At 38.4% G+C, this 21,914-nt stretch overlaps 1 protein-coding gene and 1 pseudogene across 1 annotated transcript; one reads left to right on the top strand and one right to left on the bottom strand.

Moving 5' to 3' along the window:
• Positions 1-933, bottom strand: LOC122429702 (putative olfactory receptor 2B8). Its single transcript, XM_043450262.1, has one exon. The coding sequence runs from the start codon at positions 931-933 to the stop codon at positions 1-3; it is 933 nt and encodes a 310-aa protein (XP_043306197.1).
• Positions 934-19,136: 18,203 nt separating this feature from the next.
• Positions 19,137-20,105, top strand: LOC122429241 (annotated as a pseudogene).
• Positions 20,106-21,914: the final 1,809 nt, after the last annotated feature.

The raw sequence follows: 21,914 nt of genomic DNA, 5'->3' as shown, positions 1-21,914 counted from the left end.
CTAACTTGAGTCTCTTCCCAGCAACCTTTGTAGCGCCCACTTAGCTTCTTTGTTTCTCAAGGTGTAGATCAAAGGATTAAGTGAGGGTGTCACTACAGTGTAGAAGAGGGTGAGGAATTTACTGTAATTCTGGGTGTATTTGCTCTTGGGTTGAATGTAAATGGAAGTTAGAGTCCCGAAAAACAAAACCACAACAATTAGGTGGGACCCACAAGTCCCAAATGCTTTCCTCCTGCCTTCAGAAGACTTTATCCTCAGCAAAGCCCTAACAATGCAGCCATAGGAGACCAGAATAAGCCCCAGAGGTATCACCACATAGAGAACAGAAGCTATGGAGAGCTCATTTTCCAGGAAGGTTGTGTTCACACAGGCAATCTTAATCAGGGCAGGCTCCTCGCACATGAAATCATCCACCATATGATGGCTGCAGAGAGGCAACTGGAAAACAAGGATAGTCTGAACCGTGGACCCCACAAAACCACTGATCCAGGCCAGGGCTGCTAGTTGCCGGAGAAGCTTTGGGTGCATGATGACTCCATAGTGGAGGGGTCGACAGATAGCATTGAAGCGGTCATAGGCCATAACAGTCAGCAGGATGCACTCCGTGGAGCCCAGCCCCAAAGCAACATACAGCTGGATCACACAACCAGTGTAGCTAATGGTCTTGTCAGGCCCCTTGAGATTCCAAAGCATTTGTGGGACAACACTGGTGGTGAAACAGAGGTCCAGGAAGGAGAGATTGGAGAGGAAGAAATACATGGGCGTGTGGAGTTTGGGGTTAAAGTACGAGACCAGTATGATCGCTGTGTTCCCCATCAGTGTCAGAATGTATACGATAGAGACGGCGAGAAGAAGCACCATCTCCAGGTGAGGCTGGTCAGAAAAGCCCAGTAAGATGAAACCGGCCGGAGTGCTAGCATTTCTTCTTTTCATTGCTTAATTGTGAGTCACCATTCTTGGTCATTTCTATTTGCTTCCTGTGGGAAGAAAATCAGATATTAAAGTCAGTGGAAAAATAACTAACTGAGTAAAGTGAACATCTAGACACTGATTTTTATATAGAGAAATAACACACAAAATAAAATTGTACAAAATAAAAACTGTAACATGTTGACTTGTTATACAGAAAGAAATATACAATGTCATGAAGACACCCAATGCTTAAAAAATATATAAATATAGATTAGAATTGAACATATACAAAAGCAGGTTTGATACATATCCCAAATTCTCTGAAGATAAAATATACAGGCCATTAATGTGCATAGTGTGAAAACCAAAGAAATTGAAAGATAATGGTTACACATATGGATACATAATAGATAATAGACAGAAAAGATAAGTTGAAAAATATATTGAGAGAGCAAGAGTCTCACAGGATACACAGAACTGGAGACCTAAAGACAAATTAAGAAGCGTTAGAATTTTCACATTGCAAGTGTTAGATATGGTTATCATTAATATCCATTCTTTTTCTGTGAAGCAAATAATTATTAACCTGATAATAGTGTTAAAGGAAGCTTCGGTGATCTCCCTAATTGAGTCCCTAGTCTGACAACTTTCTAGAGAGTAATATTTTCTAGTATTTACTTTCTAGAGAGTAAATATTACTCTCTAGAAAAATCCACTTTACAGTCCCTAAAATAGCAAGCTCTTGCCCCAAGAAGCCCCTCAGTTCACTTACTTTAATGCCATTTTATTACAAGAGTATACGAATTCAGCCACCTAATACAATGTGTTGACTTCGTTACAAGTAAATTATCTAGAACTCACCTGTGTCTTTTTAACCATTAACTTGCAAAGTTATGAAAATTTGTGGTTCTGAATGATCAGTTCAGAGATCTTCAAAATGGTTGCAGTCATTTACCTTTGATATCAAATCTAAACAAATCCCTTAAAAACAAAGTAATAAAAAACCACAATAAACCCTCCATTGAAAATTTCTGATTTTCCCTTAAATATCTCCACTAGAAAATAAAACTTACTTCCAAGAACCCGTGGCCATTACAGCAACTCTCAGGCAATTATTGCATAGTCCAGTTTAGAGAGAATAAGTGGCTTATTTACTTCCAAGGTAAAAATCAGCTAGATTTTGAATTTTTGCTAAGACAAAACTATCATGTATTTTGAGTAGAGTATGATTGTTTTACCAGAATTAGAGCAAAAGGAAGTAACTGACCCTGGTGGTCACATTGGCTAGCATCTGTCTATCTGCCCATGCATTTTGGTGGGGAAATAAAAACCCTGAATTAATATTGACACTAGATACACTAAAATTGACATTGACCTCTTCTGGCTAACTTTGACTCTACTATTAGGTGAAGAATAAAATAACTGTATTGTTGAAATATTCAATGACTCCTGGAAAAATGTCAGCACGTGAGTGGCCTCATTTTGCTTGACGTAATTCTACATTCTCACAATTTTTTCCTTGTGCATTTATGTTGCAAGAATAACCAATATTTTCCAAACAGACCACACTGAACCTGTTCTCTCTTTCATATTCCTATTGTTAATCAAGGTGAAATATGGGGATTTACATCTGCCAAAAGGAGAAGGTAGTCAATTATTCATCATTAGTCAAAGTTGGGTTGCACATTTGAAAAACTACTTACATTCACTGTGGAAGGCAAGTAGCCCTAGATTTCTTAACTTTTGAAATGAATTTTCCTTTTTTCTGCTTTTTTTTTTGAGTATATGTGCTGCCAAAGCGAGCACTTTTCCTTTTTTCCGAAAACAACAGAGAGTATGTTCTACCTTCTGGATAGAATGGCAATCCAGGGTAGAGGTTCTTGGGGGTTTTGATGAAAAGTTCAATCGTGATCACAGATCTAGGACAGGCAGCGGAGGAACCCCATGTGGGCAGTAAACTCAGTCTCTCCTGTTATCTCATGCTCCTGTAATCTCAAACCCCCCTAATCTGAAGCTCTCTTCAGATGGATGGTGGTTAGCTTGTTTACGCAACACAAATGTCTTGAGTTTTTCTTCCCAGGTAACTTTCTATCACTATATTAAAGAGAGAGACAGGCCCCTGGAGAGAGGAGAGCCACAGAGACTTGTGCTTCTGCTGTCAGTGGAAGATAATCAATTGCATAATGCCTTGTAAACACATGCATGCATGTACACAGGCATTTTGCTGTAAGGTATTCAAAGCAGATACTTTCATGTTGTCATAGTCTACTGGATAACAGATAGAAAGGACTGATGAAGCTCCATCTGTGAGAGCATTCTTTAGTTCTACACCTAATAAAGTTTCTGGAGCCTGTTAAAGTCTTTCACCTACTTTCTATTACACATTATTAAATATAGCTAGGTAATAATGTGTCAATATTATTTGGATAGTACCTTAAAAGATCTTTTATTGAAGTATAGTTGAGTTACAATGTTTTTTTCTTCAGGCGTATATCAAATTGATCCAACTTTATACATATATAGTTTTTATATTCTTGTATGTTTAATATATATTTATATATGATTTTATGATGTTTAGCTGTTAAGCTGTGTCCAACTCTTTTGCAACTTCATGGACTGATGTCCACCAGGCTCCTCTGTCCATGGAATTTTCCAGGCAAGAAAACTGGAGTGGGTTGCCATTTCCTTCTCCAGGGGATCTTCCTAACCCAAAGATTGAACTCATGTCTCCTACATTGGTAGGCAGATTCTTAATGCTGAGCCACCCTAGGAAGACCCATATATAACTTATATGTACATCTACATTCTTTTAATATTCTTTTCCATTATATATCATCACCAGGGATTGAATATCAGGCATGTGCTCTATAGGGACTGATATTCTGTATCTTTTTAATTTACTTTATAGTACTACATAGTAGTGTTTTTCTGTTAACCTAACCTTTTCATTCATTCTTCATTAAAATTTTAATTCATTAGTTTTTTTTTAGTGAACATCAGTTTTGTACACATGCATGCCACCGAATCTTTTAAGGAATGGTTAAAAATAAAGCCTTTGTGGGAAAACTGGTCAACCACTTGTACAAGAATGAAACTACAACACTTTCTAACACCATACACAAAAATAAATTCAAAACGGATTAAAGATCTAAACCTATGACCAGAAACTATAAAACTCCTAGAAGAAAACCTAGGCAAAACACTCTCTGACATAAACCACAGCAGAATCCTCTATGACCTACCTCCAGAGTGATGTAAATAAAAGCAAAAATAAACAAATGGGACCTAATTAAACTGAAAGCTTTGCACAATGCAGGAGACTTAAGCAAGGTGAAAAGACAACCTTCATAATGGGAGCAAATAATAGGAAATGAAACAACAGACAAAGAATTAATCTCAAAAATATACAAGCAACTCCTGAAGCTCAATTCCAGAAAAATAAACGACCCAATCAAAAAATGGGCCAAAGAACTAAACAGACATTTCTCCAAAGAAGACATACAGATGGCTCACAAACACATGAAAAGATGCTCAACATCACTCATTATCAGAGAAATGCAAATCAAAACCACAGTGAGGTACCATTTCATGCTAGACAGAATGGCTGCTATCCAAAAGTCTACAAGCAATAAATGCTGGAGACGGTGTGGAGAAAAGGGAACCCTCTTACATTGTTGGTGGGAATGCAAACTAGTACAGCCACTATGGAGAACAGTGTGGAGATTCCTTAAAAAACTGGAAATAGAACTGCCATATCACCCAGCAATCCCACTTCTGGGCATACACAATGAGGAAACCAGAATTGAAAGAGACACGTGTACCCTAATGCTCATTGCAGCCCTGTTTATAATAGCCAGGACATGGAAGCAACCTAGATGCCCATGGGCAGACGAATGGATAAGAAAGCTGTGGTACATATACACAATGGAATATTACTCAGCCATTAAAAAGAATACATTTGCTCATTTCTAATGAGGTGGATGAAACTGGAGCCTATTATACAGAGTGAAGTAAGCCAGAAAGAAAAACACCAATACAGTATATTAATGCATATATATGGAATTTAGAAAGATGGTAATGATAACCCTATACACATGATAGCAAAAGAGACACAGATGTGTAGAACAGTCTTTTGGACACTGTGGGAGAAGGCAAGGGTGGGATGATTTGGAAGAATGGCATTGAAACAAGTATATCATCATATGTGAAATGGATCACCAGTCCAGGTTTGATGCATGGGACAGGGTGCTCTGGCCTGGTGCACTGGGATGACCCAGAGGGACGGGATGGGGAGGGAGGTCAGAGGAGGATTCAGGATGGGGAAAACATGTACACGTGTGGCTGATTCATGGCAATGTATGACAAAACCACTACAAAATTATAAAGCAATCAGCCTCCAATAAAAATGAATAAATTTATTTTAAAAAAGCCTTTGTATCAAAAATGAATTATGCTCTACACACAGCAGGATTATCACTTCTTAAAGTATTGCCAATGTTATTCTATAGTTGTCTCTTAAGTAGGTGGTGTATGTCAGGTTTTGTATAAAATAATCCATTCAGGTGCAATTTATATTTTACAAAAATTATAAATATATGGATAAAAATAAGATATAAATATATACATCTAATTTTAAAATTGCAGTGTTCATGTATAGGGATTGTCTGTAAAAGTTTCTGATGAGGTTGGGCTTCCCTGGTGGCTCAGCAGTAAAGAATCTGCCTACAGTGCAGGAGATGTGGGTTCGGTCCCTGGGTTGGAAAGATCCCCTAGAGAAGGGAATGGCAACACACTCCAGTATTCTTGCCTGGAGAATCTCATGGACAGAGGTGCTCGGTGGGCTATAGTCCATGAGGTCTCAAAGAGTCTGACACATCCTAGTGACTAAAACTCACATAATAGTAAATATTAGAAACAACTGATATGTAGACTATGTCATAATTTTCCTTCTATAAACTTTTCTTTCAACTGTAGTGACAAAGTGTGAAAGTGTAGTGCCAAAGAGGGATAACAATATGTGCTAGGTGTGCTGGTCCTGGGTTTTTTTGCCCTCAAATTCTCTCATTGTCCCTTTCCATCACGTTCTGTATTCCAGGAGGACTGGTGTCTGAAGGCTGCTTCCTCCAGGCTCCCTGAATGACTGGCTTTCACACAGGACATGTTGACTGGCGGGAGGGCTGAATGAAGGGAAAAGAGAAGCCAGGGTCATTCTGCTTTCCACTGTGCTCTAGGAAGCATTTCTTTTTTTTTTTTTTTCCATTTATTTTTATTAGTTGGAGGCTAATTACTTTACAATATTGTAGTGGTTTTTGTCATACATTGACATGAATTAGCGATGGATTTACATGTATTCCCCTTCCCGATCCCCCCTCCCACCTCCCTCTCTGCCTGATCCCTCTGGGTCTTCCCAGTGCACCAGGCCGGAGCACTTGTCTCATGCATCCCACCTGGGCTGGTGATTTGTTTCACCATAGATAATATACATGTTTCAATGCTGTTCTCTCGAAACATCCCACCCTCGTCTTCTCCCACAGAGTCCAAAAGTCTGTTCTGTACATCTGGGTCTCTTTTTCTGCTTTGCATATAGGGTTGTCATTACCATGTTTCTAAATTCCATATATATGTGTTAGTAAGCTGTAATGTTCTTTATCTTTCTGGCTTACTTCACCCTGTATAATGGGCTCCAGTTTCATCCATCTCATTAGAACTGATTCAAATGAATTCTTTTTAATGGCTGAGTAATATTCCATTGTGTATATGTACCACAGCTGTCTTATCCATTCGTCTGCTGATGGGCATCTAGGTTGCTTCCATGTCCTGGCTATTATAAACAGTGCTGCGATGAACATTGGGGTGCACGTGTCTCTTTCAGATCTGGTTTCCTCAGTGTGTATGCCCAGAAGTGGGATTGCTGGGTCATATGGCAGTTCTATTTCCAGGTTTTTAAGAAATCTCCACACTCTTCTCCATAGTGCCTGTACTAGTTTGCATTCCCACCAACAATGTAAGAGGGTTCCCTTTTCTCCACACCATCTCCAACATTTATTGCTTGTAGACTTTTGGATAGCAGCCATCCTGACTGGCGTGTAATGGTACCTCACTGTGGTTTTGATTTGCATTTCTCTGATAATGAGTGATGTTGAGCATCTTTTCATGTGTTTGTTAGCCATCTGTATGTCTTCTTTGGAGAAATGTCTGTTTAGTTCTTTGGCCCATTTTTTGATTGGGTCATTTATTTTTCTGGAATTGAGCTTCAGGAGTTGCTTGTATATTTTTGAGATTAATCCTTTGTCTGTTTCTTCATTTGCTATTATTTTCTCCCAATCTGAGGGCCGTCTTTTCACCTTGCTTATAGTTTCCTTTGTTGTGCAAAAGCTTTTAAGTTTCATTAGGTCCCATTTGTTTAGTTTTGCTTTTATTTCCAATATTCTGGGAGGTGGGTCATAGAGGATCTTGCTGTGATTTATGTTGGAGAGTGTTTTGCCTATGTTCTCCTCTAGGAGTTTTATAGTTTCTGGTCTTACATTTAGATCTTTAATCCATTTTGAGTTTATTTTTGTGTATGGTGTTAGAAAGTGTTCTAGTTTCATTCTTTTACAAGTGGTTGACCAGTTTTCCCAGCACCACTTGTTAAAGAGGTTGTCTTTTTTCCATTGTATATCCTTGCCTCCTTTGTCGAAGATAAGGTGTCCATAGGTTCATGGATTTATCTCTGGGCTTTCTATTCTGTTCCATTGATCTATATTTCTGTCTTTGTGCCAGTACCATACTGTCTTGATGACTGTGGCTTTGTAGTAGAGTCTGAAGTCAGGCAGGTTGATTCCTCCAGTTCCCTTCTTCTTTCTCAAGATTACTTTGGCTATTCGAGGTTTTTTGTATTTCCATACAAATTGTGAAATTCTTTGTTCTAGTTCTGTGAAAAATACCATTGGTAGCTTGATAGGGATTGCATTGAATCTATAGATTGCTTTGGGTAGAATAGCCATTTTGACAATATGATTCTTCCAATCCATGAACACGGTATGTTTCTCCATCTGTTTGTGTCCTCTTTGATTTCTTTCATCAGTGTTTTATAGTTTTCTATGTATAGGTCTTTTGTTTCTTTAGGTAGATATACTCCTAAGTATTTTATTCTTTTTGTTGCAATGGTGAATGGTATTGTTTCCTTAATTTCTCTTTCTGTTTTTTCATTGTTAGTGTATAGGAATGCAAGGGATTTCTGTGTGTTAATTTTATATCCTGCAACTTTACTATATTCATTGATTAGCTCTAGTAATTTTCTGGAAGAGTCTTTAGGGTTTTCTATGTAGAGGATCATGTCATCTGCAAACAGTGAGAGTTTCACTTCTTCTTTTCCTATCTGGATTCCTTTTACTCCTTTTCTGCTCTGATTGCTGTGGCCAAAATTTCCAACACTATGTTGAATAGTAGTGGTGAGAGTGGGCACCCTTGTCTTGTTCCTGATTTCAGGGGAAATGCTTTCAATTTTTCACCATTGAGGGTGATGCTTGCTGTGGGTTTGTCATATATAGCTTTTATTATGTTGAGGTATGTTCCTTCTATTCCTGCTTTCTGGAGAGTTTTAATCATAAATGGGTGTTGAATTTTGTCAAAGGCTTTCTCTGCATCTACTGAGATAATCATATGGTTTTTATCTTTCAATTTGTTAATGTGGTGTATCACATTGATTGATTTGCGGATATTAAAGATCCTTGCATTCCTGGGATAAAGCCCACTTGGTCATGGTGTATGATGTTTTTAGTATGTTGTTGGATTCTGTTTGCTAGAATTTTGTTAAGGATTTTTGCATCTATGTTCATCAGTGATATTGGCCTGTAGTTTTCTTTTTTTGTGGCATCTTTGTCTGGTTTTGGAATTAGGGTGATGGTGGCCTCATAGAGTGAGTTTGGAAGTTTACCTTCTTCTGCAATTTTCTGAAAGAGTTTGAGTAAGGGGCGCGGCACGGCGCGGGGCGGGCGGGCGGACCCGTGGGCGGCGGCGGCAGCGCGGGAGAGCGGGCGGAGGGAGCCCGGCCGGCGGAGCATGTGCGCTGCCTGCGGCCCGGTCACGTCCCCTCGCGGGCGCCGCCGCCCCGCGCCACCGGAGCAGCTCGGCCGCGGCCCTAATATTAAAAAAAAAAAAAAAAAAAGTTTGAGTAAGATAGGTGTTAGCTCTTCTCTAAATTTTTGGTAGAATTCAGCTGTGAAGCCATCTGGTCCTGGGCTTTTGTTTGCTGGAAGATTTCTGATTACAGTTTCGATTTCCTTGCCTGTGATGGGTCTGTTAAGATCTTCTATTTCTTCCTGGTTCAGTTTTGGAAAGTTATACTTCTCTAAGAATTTGTCCATTTCTTTCAAGTTGTCCATTTTATTGGCATAGAGCTGCTGGTAGTAGTCTCTTGTGATCCTTTGTATTTCAATGTTGTCTGTTGTGATCTATTTACATTTCTAATTTTGTTAATTTGGTTCTTCTCCCTTTGTTTCTTAATGAGTCTTGCTAATGGTTTGTCAATTTTGTTTATTTTTTCAAAAAACCAGCTTTTAGCTTTGTTGATTTTTGCTATGGTCTCTTTAGTTTCTTTTGCATTTATTTCTGCCCTAATTTTTAAGATTTCTTTCCTTCTACTAACCCTGGGGTTCTTCATTTCTTCCTTCTCTAGTTGCTTTAGGTGTAGAGTTAGCTTATTTCTTTGACTTTTTTCTTCTTTCTTGAGGTAAGCCTGTAATGCTATGAACCTTCCCCTTAGCACTGCTTTTACAGTGTCCCATAGGTTTTGGGTTGTTGTGTTTTCATTTTCATTCATTTCTATGCAAATTTTCATGTCTTTTTTGATTTCTTCTATGATTTGTTGGTTATTCAGAGGCGTGTTATTTAGCCTCCATATGTTTGAATTTTTAATAATTTTTTTCCTGTAATTGAGATCTAATCTTACTGCACCGTGGTCAGAAAAGATGACTGGAATGATTTCAATTTTTTTGAATTTACCAAGACAAGATTTGTGGCCCAGGATGTGATCTATTCTGGAGAAGGTTCTGTGTGCACTTGAGAAAAAGGTGAAGTTGATTGTTTTGGGGTGATGTGTCCTATAGATATCAATTAGGGCTAGCTGGTCTATTGTGTCATTTAAAGTTTGTGTTTCCTTGTTAATTTTCTGTCTAGTTGATCTATCCATAGTTGTGAGTTTGGTATTAAAGTCTCCCACTATTATTGTGTTACTATTAATTTCCTCTTTCATACTCGTTAGCATTTGCCGTACATATTGCGGTGCTCCTATGTTGGGTGCATATATATTTATAATTGTTATATCTTCTTGGATTGATCCTTTGATCATTATGTAGTGTCCTTCTTTGTCTCTTTTCACAGCCTTCATTTGAAAGTCTGTTTTATCTGATATGAGTATTGTGACTCCTGCTTTATTTTGGTCTCCATTTGCGTGAAATATTTTTTTCTAGCCCTTCACTTTTAGTCTGTATGTGTCTCTTGTTTTGAGGTGAGTCTCTTGTAGACAGCATATATAGGGGTCTTGTTTTTGTATCCATTCAGCCAGTCTTTGTCTTTTCATTGGGGCATTGAACCCATTTACATTTAAGGTAATTATTGATAGGTATGGTCCCGTTGCCATTTACTTTGTTGTTTTGGGTTCACGTTTATACAACCTTTCTGTGTTTCCTGTCTAGAGAAGATCCTTTAGCATTTGTTGAAGAGCTGGTTTGGTGGTGCTGAATTCTCTCAGCGTTTGCTTGTCTGTAAAGCTTTTGAATTCTCCTTCATATCTGAATGAGACCCTTGCTGGGTACACTAATCTGGGTTGTAGGTTATTCTCTTTCATTACTTGAAGTATGTCCTGCCATTCCCTTCTGGCCTGAAGGGTTTCTATTGATAGATCAGCTGTTATCCTTATGGGAATCCCTTTGTGTGTTATTTGTTTTTTCTCCCTTGCTGCTTTTAATATTTGTTCTTTGTGTTTGATCTTTGTTAATTTGATTAATATGTGTCTTGGGGTGTTTCGCCTTGGGTTTATCCTGTTTGGGACTCTCTGGGTTTCTTGGACTTGGGTGGCTATTTCCTTCCCCATTTTAGGGAAGTTTTCGGCTATTATCTCCTCGAGTATTTTCTCATGGCCTTTCTTTTTGTCTTCTTCTTCTGGGATTCCTATGATTCGAATGTTGGGGCGTTTCACATTGTCCCAGAGGTCCCTGAGGTTGTCCTCATTTCTTTTGATCCTTTTTTCTTTTTTTCTCTCTGCTTCATTTATTTCCACCATTTTATCTTCTACCTCACTTATCCTATCTTCTGTCTCCGTTATTCTACTCTTGGTTCCCTCCAGAGTGTTTTTGATCTCATTTATTGCATTATTCATTTTTAATTGACTCTTTTTTATTTCTTCTAGGTCTTTATTAAACATTTCTTACATCTTTTTCAATCTTTGTCTCTAGGCTATTTATCTGTAACTCCATTTTGTTTTCAAGATTTTGGATCATTTTTATTATCATTATTCTAAATTCTTTTTCAGGTAGATTCCCTATCTCCTCCTCTTTTGTTTGACTTGGTGGGCATTTTTCATGTTCCTTTACCTGTTGAATATTTCTCTGCCTTTTCATCTTGTTTAGATTGCTGTGTCTGGAGTGGGCTTTCTGTATTCTGGAGGTCTATGGTTCCTTTATGTTGTGGAGGTTTCACCCAGTGGGTGGCGTTGGACGATTGGCTTGTTGAGGTTTGCTGATTAGGATGCTTGCGTCGGTGTACTGGTGCATGGAACTGGATTTCTTCTCTCTGGAGTGCAATGGAGTGTCCAGTAATGAGTTTTGAGATGGGTCTGTGTGTTAGGTGTGACTTTCGGCAGCCTGTATGTTGACACTCAGGACTATGTTTCTGCCTTGCTGGAGAATTTGCGTGGTATGTCTTGCTCTGAAACTTACTGGCTCTTGGGTGGTGGCTGGTTTCAGTGTAGGTATGGAGGCTTTTGGAAGGTCTCTTATTACTTAATGTTCCATGTAGTCAGGAGTTTTCTGGTGTTCTCAGGTTTTGGGCTTAAGTCTCCTGCCTCTGGATTTCAGTTTTATTCTTCCAGTAGTCTCAAGACTTCTCCAACTATATAGCACTGATAATAAAACTTCTAGGTTAATGGTGAAAAGATTCTCCACCATGAGGGACACCCAGAGAGGTTCACAGAGTTACATGAAAAAGAGGAGAGGGAGGAGGGAGATAGAGATGAGCAGGAGGAGAAAAAGGGGGACTCAAGAGGAGAGAGACAGATCTACGCAGTTGTCTGTTCCCTAAGTGTTCTCCATAGCCCAGACACCCACAGAGATTCACAGAATTGGATTGGGAAGAGAAGGGGAAAGGAGGAAATAGAGGTGTTCTGAGGTAGAAAACGGAGAGTCAAAAGTGGGAGAGAGTAATCAACACACTCCTGAATAAAAATGGGAACTGAATATTGGATTCTTAAATGTCCAAAATTTATATCACATACTGAAAAACAAAGATTAAAAATCTAGAGTAGAGGTTAGACTCTTAAAAATACAATATTAAAAACAAAAACACAAAAAATTTTAGAAATATATATGAAGTTCGGTTTAAAAATAGGGCTCCTCTTTTTTTATTTTTTTTTTTGCAAGGTTATAGTGAAATGAAAATTAAAATTAAGGAGTAGTAGAGGAGTAATAGAGGACTTTAAAGAAAATAAGAGAAAAAAAGACAAGAAAAGAAAAAAAGAGGAAAGAAATTTTTTTCCTAATTAAAAAAATCATTAAAATATATGAAAATGAAAGTTAAGGAATAATGGGGGAGTAATAGGGAATTTTAAAAGAAAATAAAAGAGAAAAAATAAAAAAGAAAAGAAAAGAAAAATTTTTTTTTTCAATTAAAAAGAAAAGGTAAATATATATCTAGGAATTTCTCTGGAGCTGTTGCAGTCAGCGTGGGTTCGGTTCAGTTTCAGATAGCTCCTCGCTCCAGCTTACACTTCTCGATATCTATAGGTCCCTTCCGGTGCAGTCGATGTTATCTACAGGGATTTTGATCTGTTGCACCGGTCCCTTCTGAAGCGGTTCCCTTTGTTTTTTCGTTTCTGTTTGCCGGTCTCTTCAGTGTCTAATTTCCGCCCTGACACAGGCGGGCGGAGGTGGTCTCTGGTTCAGGTTCGCTAGTTCTGTCGCGCTGCGGGGAGGGAGGGGCGCTGCTTTCCCTGTCTACGCTGCTCAGGCTTCCGGCTGCTCTATACGGAGCTTGCTCTGCATTGCATGCGGTTCCAGTTTTCGGGTCCTCCACAAAAGCGCAGACTCGGTTGCGCCTGCGTTTTGTGCCTTCCCCGGCCAAGCAGCTGAGGCAGCCAGGAGCTTGACCGGCACACTCTCTCCGGGTGCGGCGCGCCTTCTCCCCTCCGCGGTCCCAGCCTCAGTTTCTGCTGGTCGGGTGCGTGCGCCTTGTGTTTAGCTGCGACCCTCCCGGCGAATGTCACCCATCCAGAATCTCAGGAAGTCTTTGGTTAGAAACTGGAGGCCTGTTTGCAGTGTGGTAGGGGATGCCGCCTCTGGGGCTGAGTTTGCCCCTTTCCCCTCCCCCCTGCCTTCTGCCTCCGGCGGGGCTGGTCTGTCTGCAGCCAGCTAGCTCCTCTGGAATTGCTCGGTCCCTTTGTTCTGCGAACGGCCGGCAGTGTGTTCGGGCAGGTTAATTTTCTCTCTCTCTTTTGCTATCCCACAGTTTAAGTTGCTATCTCACAAAAGCTCCCTCCGATTGCCCTCAGGGCACTCAGGCCTGGTCCTTACCCTAAGCAATGCCTCCGGCTCCTCTCCGTTCCGCCCCCACTTGCTGGTGGCAGATGCGGGCATCTGGGGTACTTTCCTGCTGGGAGTTGCTTTTAGGCACGGAATATGTGGGTTTTATTTATTTTTCCTCCCAGTTAGGTTGCCCTCCGAGATTCGAAAACTTCCCCCAGACCCGCCAGTGCGAGGGTATCCTGGTGTTTGGAAACTTCCTCTATTAAGACTCCCTCCCTGGGACGGGTCTCTGTCCCTCGCTCTTTTGTCTCAAATCTTTTTATCTTTTATATTTTGTCCTACCTCCTTTCAAAGACAATGGGCTGCTTTTCTGGGTGCCTGATGTCCTTAGCTAGCGATCAGAAGTTGTTTTCTGAACTTTGCTCAGCATTCAATGGTTCATTTGATGAATTTGTAGGGGAGAAAGTGGTCTCCCCGTCCTATTCCTCTGCCATCTTGGCTCCTCCCCTCTGTAGGAGGCTTTTCAAGATGAGGTGGCCATCTCCTCTTTTGGTTCGAGTTCTGTTGGCAAGCTTCCCATTTGTTCCTGCTTCCACCAGGTTATCCTGGGCCTTTGGCTTCTTTTGCTTCCTCAAGTCCAGCAGTGGGAGCAGCTGCCAGCTATTTCTAATCTCAGGTTCATCTCTCATTTCACTGTTTGGTTTTCCAGCTACACCACCACTTGTGTAGCCCACTCATGCATTAAAGTCTCCCTATTGCAAAAGATCCAAAACTATTTGTAACTGGCACCACACTCTGGACTATGTACACCCTTCCTTTCCAGAAAGTATACTTCTTAGGAAATAATTAGTCCAATTCTAATCATGTTCTGGTGACAAAATCTATTTTCTATGAAATAGTCTTACAAATTTTCACAGTAGACAACACCCTACTCCAAAGCAATGAATGTTTAAGTTGGGTTTAGATACCATTATAATCATTGGAGGGTACTGGGACTAATCAATGTTTCTTTCTTCCTTGAAATGCTGCTTGAGAAAGACTGATTCTGAATATTGAAAATATTGACCCTTCTTTTAAATGAGGCTCAAGAACTCAATTACTGATATGTATGATATTGTAGATTATAGTGAGACATTCATTATATAAAACTGAATCTCACTTAAGGGCTTCCCTGATAGTTCAGTTGGTAAAGAATCTGCCTGCAATGCAGGAGACCCCACTTTGATTCCTGGGTCAGGAAGATCCTCTGGAGAAGGGATAGGCTACCCACTCCAGTATCCTGGCCTGGAGAATTCCCATAGTCCATGGAGTCGCAAAGAGTCAGACATGACTTTCACATTCTCACTTAATGCCACAAATGCCTTTTGGAAAATTATCAACTACACTTAAGATTCTTTATGTGCTGAGAATAATTTATCAATGTTGAAGAAAAAGGCCAAAGGCCACAAATCTACTGATGCTTTCTCTAGCACTAAACTCTGACTACCCGATAAACAGCTTACTATTCTAGTATGTATTAATAGTAGTTCAACTCTCAGAAAGTGTTTCTGAATAATTCACTTCAATACTGTTTTTCTTTAAATTGGAGGATAATTGCTTTATAATGTTGTGCTGGTTTCTGCCATACAACAATGCAAATCAGCCATTATTATATATATTTCCCCTTCCTTTTAAGCCTCCCTCCCTCCATCCCATCCCACCCCTCTAGGTTATCACAGGGCACCAGCTGGGCTGTCTGTGTAATAAAGCAGCTTTCCACTAGCTATCTATTTTACGCATGGTAGTGTACATATGTCAAAGTTACTTTCTCAGTTCATCCTACTCTCTCGTTCCCCTGCTGTATCCACAAGTCTATTCTCTATGTGTCATCTCCATTTCTTCCCTGTAAACAGGTTCATCATTACTATTTTTCTGGAACCCATATATATATGTTAATTTATGATATTTGTTTTTCTGTTCTGATTTACTTCACTCTGTAAAACAGGCTCTAGATTCATCCATCTCACTACAACTGACTCAAATTTGTTCCTTTTTCTGGCTAATATTCCATTGTATGTGTGTAATTGAATATATTTCCTCTTAATCATTAACATTCAAAGATGATAACAACTACAAAATATTCAATATGTCAAATCAGTGAGGAACTAATACATTATTTAAGGGGTCAATGATGATCGAATATTAGACCTCTGGCTAACCAACTTAATGAAAATATACGTAAAAGGATTAAATATGTAAAGATGTTACTGCAGAGTATGAATCTTACTTGGATAATGGAAAAAACTGTAGATGAAAACTTGCATAAACTTAGTATTTGGAAGAGTTTCATAGGCCAATCAAAAACCATAGTGATGTGTACAGTTTTTGCCTAGCAGATTGAAAGTGAAAGTGAAGTCCCTCAGTCGTGTCCGACTATCTGCAACCCCATGGACTGTAGCCTACCAGGCTCCTCCATTGATGGGATTCTCTAGGCAAGAATACTGGAGTGGGCTGCCATTTCAGATCACATGACAAAAATAATCACTGAATTGGAATGAGTGGAGGAACTCTTACGCACTGACCTTATGAGAATATAGATTTCTTTAAACTCATTTAAATATAACAATGTTATATCTGTAAAGTAAAAATGTAATATTATGAGGACATATTATAAAGCACATATTTTATCATAAAAAATTTCATCACAGAAACTTTTAACTTATGGTAAAATTATAAATGCATTTAATGCCTAAGAATATGGAACTTTTTCAAATAACTTGGTGCATTCTTATAACAAAGTATTATTCAGGCACTGCTCTTAAAGTTAATATTTATTGACGTTGAAAAATATTTTGTTTGTTAATGGAGATAATTGGTTACAAATGAGAAACAAGTCTCACTTATCCAATCATGTAACTAAACCCTAATAGCAAAGACAGGGCTTTTCTTTTCTTTTCTTCACCCACAGAAAAGAATATAAGAATGCACACGCTTGAGGGGCTGGGGTGAAGGTGACAGAGTTTGTCTATGATATTGCCTGGCAGGAGATAAAGCAAATGTCCAGTTGAGGAATGCCTTCCTTTATACCTCTCCCTTGAGAAAACTCTGTTCTGGACACTAAACTCCATGTTAATTAGCAACTTGGACTTACAGATCCCTGAGGTCTTGAACATCTATCTCCTATGTACTTCTCACTTTTTCCTAATTTGATTTTCTCGAAGGACTATGCTCAAGAACTCTTTACTTCTGCTGAGTTCATTGGTATTGGGCAGTGATATCCACTTCAGTGAAGCAATTGTAACATGCTTAAATCATGTTGCCCATCTTCTTTTCTGCATGCTGACAAAGATATAAGGCAGAAGGAGGATGACCTAGATGACGGAAGAAACCCCTCTTAGTTTCTTTTATCACCACCTCTCTCTCCCTCTTGAGTGGCCTTCAGGTACATTAGCCAGCATGGACTGACTCAGCAACTTTAAAGACTCACTTTGTCTCTCCTCCAGATTCCCTTTCAGGAGTCCTTCCTCTACATATCTATGCCAAATATAATCATTTTTCATACCACAAAAATAATCCAAAAAGGGGATGGCAGAAAGAAAATTCTTGAACTTTTTGCCTAAGGAAAAAGATATTCCTCTAGATATTTCTTCTGTTTGACAGTAGTTAAACTCTGGATATAAGCTAAATGTTCTTCAATGGAAAAATGGATAAAGAAAATGAGATTATGTATCAATCTGGTATAGCCATGAGAAAGAAGGAGATCCTGCCATTTGCTACAACCTCTATGAAAATACCATATGGTACCACTCAAGTGCTGAGTTAAAAAAAGACAAAGAGAGAAACAGAAAATAGAGACTAGAATAGTGGGTTCCAGAGACTAGGGAGAGGAGTATATGGAACAAGGTAAGTGAAAGGATAAAAGTTTTCAGTTATAAGAGTAAGTACTGAAGAGTTAATGTGCGACATGGTGACTTTAGTTACTAACATGGTATTGTAGACTTGAAAGTTGCTGAAAGTAGATCATAAGCATTCTCACCTCACACAGAAAAGAGTTAACCAATGCTATCTATGTGAGGTGATGAATATGTTAATTTTCTTGATCTTTGTAGTCATTCTGCAATATATACATAAAGCATGTTATCATGTTGTACACTTTAAACACACACAATTACATTGCTCAACTTTCTTCAATAACATTAAAAAATCAAAATTTTGAAAGTGTGTTTATTTCACTTAAGATGCAAGGTTACTTTTAAAAGTATATACATACCTGAATAAGCTTACAAATTCAGCTTTCATTATTCCTAACTGTTTCAACAAGATACTGATTTTAGAGCATAAAGGGGACTTCCCAGGTGGTGCAGAGGTAACCAATCTGCCTGCCAATTCAGGAGATGTGGATTCGGTCCCTGAATTGGGAAGATGCCCTGGAGAAGGAAATGTCAACCCACTGCAGTATTCCTGCATGGAGAATCCCATGGACAGAGAAGCATGGCTAGTTACAGTCCCTGGGGTTGCAAAGAGTTGGACATGACTGAGCATGCATGCTTCATGAGAGCATAAAATTTGAGGACACAGAAGATGATACTGTAGAAAGATAGTAAATGAAGAGGTATGGTGAAATATAATCTGGACTGATTCTGTTCTGCAGAATGCAAAATTGATGACAAAGACATATTTTGCCTTTTCATGATGTTCCCAAATGCCAATTCCTTGTCTTTAACTTAGTGGGTGTGTGTAAGTGACTTTTTACCTTATTTTTTTTAATCTGAAGACATTTTATCAAAAACTGAACAACCTGCACACCTGAGTTTGTGCATCCGTTTTTATGTGGATGTATCCCAAATATCTTTTTTTCATCAACTTTGAGGTATAAAAACTTGTGGTCAGTTGCTAAATAGCTTCCAAAATTATTTAGCTTTCCTCTCTGCTGAAATTCACCTGTGTCTGACCCTATACACACTCTGATCAAATATTTAGTTATAAGAAACATTATCAGAACTTGCTTTGTCTTTGAGTAACAAAAGGCACAAAATATGTTCCATTTATTTTTCTGATCTACTGACTCAACTGTTATTCATTATTTTGCATTGTAATTTCTGTGGAACCAAACAAAGATCACTCACAATCCATTTCATACTAGGTGCTTAAATTTGCTTCAGCATTCCTATCCTCTTTTCTTCCCACGTCTACTAACAGAATTATATAGCCACTCAAACTGAGAGCTTTTCTTTTCTTCTTAGGAAAATTTCCTTTAATAATAATTTTCAACAAATGGGAAAAGAGAATGGGAACACAGAAAAAAAGACGATGGGTCAAATATTTATTGAGTCAAGAAATGATGACCCCAAACAATGCTTTTGTTTGTAAGAATGCCTTTTTAATAATTACCATTTTTCCTTCTCTGTGAAAACTGACTAGTTAAGAAAATCTGAGTTTCCTTCCAATTTTTGAAGTAAATAGTAATAATGTTATTTCCCTCAATTGAATTTTGAGTCCATTTTTCTCTTTTACAATAACAGACTAATGGAACAAAACAATGAAACATCTGGGGGAGATTTTATTTTGCTTGGATTCTCAGACCAGCCTCAATTGGAGGCCATCCTTTTTGTGGTCATCTTGATATCCTATCTTTTGACCCTCCTGGGCAACACAGCCATTATCCTGGTCTCCTGCCTGGACTCCAAACTTCACACATCTATGTATTTCTTCCTCACAAACCTCTCGTTTCTTGACCTTTGCTTAGCTACCAGCATCGTCCCCCAGTTATTGTGGAACCTACAGGGACCAGCCAAGACCATCACATCAACAGGCTGTGCCATACAACTCTATGTGTCCCTCTCACTGGGTTCCACTGAGTGTGTTCTCCTGACCATCATGGCCTTTGATCGCTATGTAGCAGTCTGCAGACCTCTCAATTACACCAGTGTTATGCACCCATCATTTTGTAAGTCCTTAGCAGGAATAGCCTGGCTGTGTGGAGTAGGAAACACTCTTATCCAAGGAACCATCACCCTTCGCCTTCCTCGCTGTGGACATCACCGTGTGCACAACTTCTTATGCAAAGTGCCTGCCATGATCAATTTGGCCTGCACTGACATCCATACAAATGAAGTCCAGCTCTTTGTGGCCACATTAGTTCTCCTTCTTCTTCCTGTGGCATTGATATTGGTCTCTTATGGATTCATCGTGCAGGCAGTGTCAAAAATTAAGTCATTCCAAACTTGGCGTAGGGCTCTAGGGACCTGCGGTTCCCATCTGCTGGTGGTGTCCCTCTTCTTTGGGACCAGCTCAGCCATATACATTCAACCAAAGAGATTCTATGGCCATAGCCAGAGGGAGTTCCTCACACTCTTCTACACTGTTGTAACTCCCACCCTCAACCCCCTCATATATACTCTGAGGAACAAGGATGTGAAAGGAGCCTTGAGAAGGATGCTGAGAATAGAACAAAATTCCTAAGGAAAAAAAAAGGAAACGGTGACTTTTCATTGAGGAAAATTATTGAAGAGACCTAAGATTGAATAACTACTCCCAAGTGACTGCTTACCTTTCTGTCTTACCAACAATATGGCTACTGTGGTTTAGAAAAAAGAAGCACACTTCGATTCTACTTGTATATCTCATGGAACTTCATCTGTGTGTATGTGTGTGTTTTATAAACCTATTCATACTTTCTTCTACTAAATGTCTTTAAAGGGCATATCCCAGAATAGGGAGATTTAGTGATCTACCCAATATGCATGTGCTTACATATTTGATTAGGGAATTAAATAGTGTTTAATATGAACCAGAAAATGAAAAAGTATATGTTAGCATGAGGTGATTACTGTTGTACTTCTTTTGTAAAAGAGCCCTGGTGTGACATTGTTTAAAACATTCTACCACGGAATCCCAATTCTTTCAAGGAAAAAAAAAAAAAAAAAAAACAACTTGAAAATATGGGCTCTTTTTACAGTAATGTACCAGATTTGTGAATCTATTTAAAAAGCTATTAAGGAAGGAAAAGGTTTGCTTTTAAATGAAAACAATAGAAATAATAGTTAAATAATTATAGAAGCTACTTAATGATTTAATGAAGTTCTAAAACTTAATGTAATCTAATTTCAAATGGACCGAGGGGCTACAGGGAAAAACCTTGTATTGAATCTTACTCGATGCTGTATTTCTTCTTTCAGGGTCTCTGAAATTGTAAAACACATGGATTCTGAAGCCAGCTTTGTAAAACCTTGTGTTCTTAATCTCTTTGTTCCTCAATTTAATCACCTCATAGGTTTGCAGAACCTTGCCAGGGCAAACCCGTGCAGAGGGAAAAGGAGACATTAGGCAGGAAACTTTAGTTGACTAAGTAGATGTAACAAAATTGGCATGATATTAATAATTATAAGGTGCTTGTTAACATACATGAGTTTATATTAAATTATTCTATATCCATTTTCCATATTTGAAATTTTTACACGTTAAGAGCACTAATACCTTGTTCACTGTGTTACTGATTTCTGGCCTCATTTGGTTTTTTTTCTTTAGACAAAATGCTCTTACGCTTTTAAAGTTATGAAATGTATTCATTTATTATTCAATATAGGTCAATGTTTTATAAATGTCCTGTGTGTGCCTGAAAAATTTTGTATGTCTTCATGCCTTCAGTGTTTTCACTACATTAATTTTGCAATTTTTGCTGTGCTGTTTATATTTTCTATATCCTGATTCATTTATGTTTGTATATCTTTTCTACCAGTTATCCATTCAATTCTGGCTGTGAATTTGCCTATTTTCTTTCTTACATGTTAGGTTTTGCTTTATATTTTAAAGTTATTTGATAGAAAGCATTTTAATTAGAGATTATGATAGGTTTGAAGTTAAATAGTTTACATTATGCAATGTCTCCCCTTCTTCCTAATAATAGTTCTTCCCTTAAAGGCTACCCTGTTTGATACCAGTAAGATCATGCCAGTCTTCTTTATTGGCTAGTATTCACGTGGTATGTCTTTTCTGTATTCTTTACAGTGCATCTTCTTATAGACTTGTCCGATTTTTGAAATTACTCTGCTACATACAAAAAGAATATATGGAAAGTATTAATGTTCTATCCTAGTGTGGGTATAAGGATATCATTTTCAATAGCTTTAAAATTTTTATTGTATAATTAAAATTATAAGGTTTTAAATGATTTGAGTAATCTTATTGCTTAGTAAGCATTTGCCTTTAACTAATCAATCAGTGAAGTAATTTGATTTGACTCTAACCAGTTTTAATCATTAATGTCAATAAAATTTTATTTATGAACAGAGATATAGAAAGTTT

The sequence above is a fragment of the Cervus canadensis genome, chromosome 28 (assembly GCF_019320065.1).
Source record: "Cervus canadensis isolate Bull #8, Minnesota chromosome 28, ASM1932006v1, whole genome shotgun sequence".
Taxonomy (NCBI): domain Eukaryota; kingdom Metazoa; phylum Chordata; class Mammalia; order Artiodactyla; family Cervidae; genus Cervus; species Cervus canadensis.
This window is presented reverse-complemented; position numbering and strand designations above follow the sequence as displayed.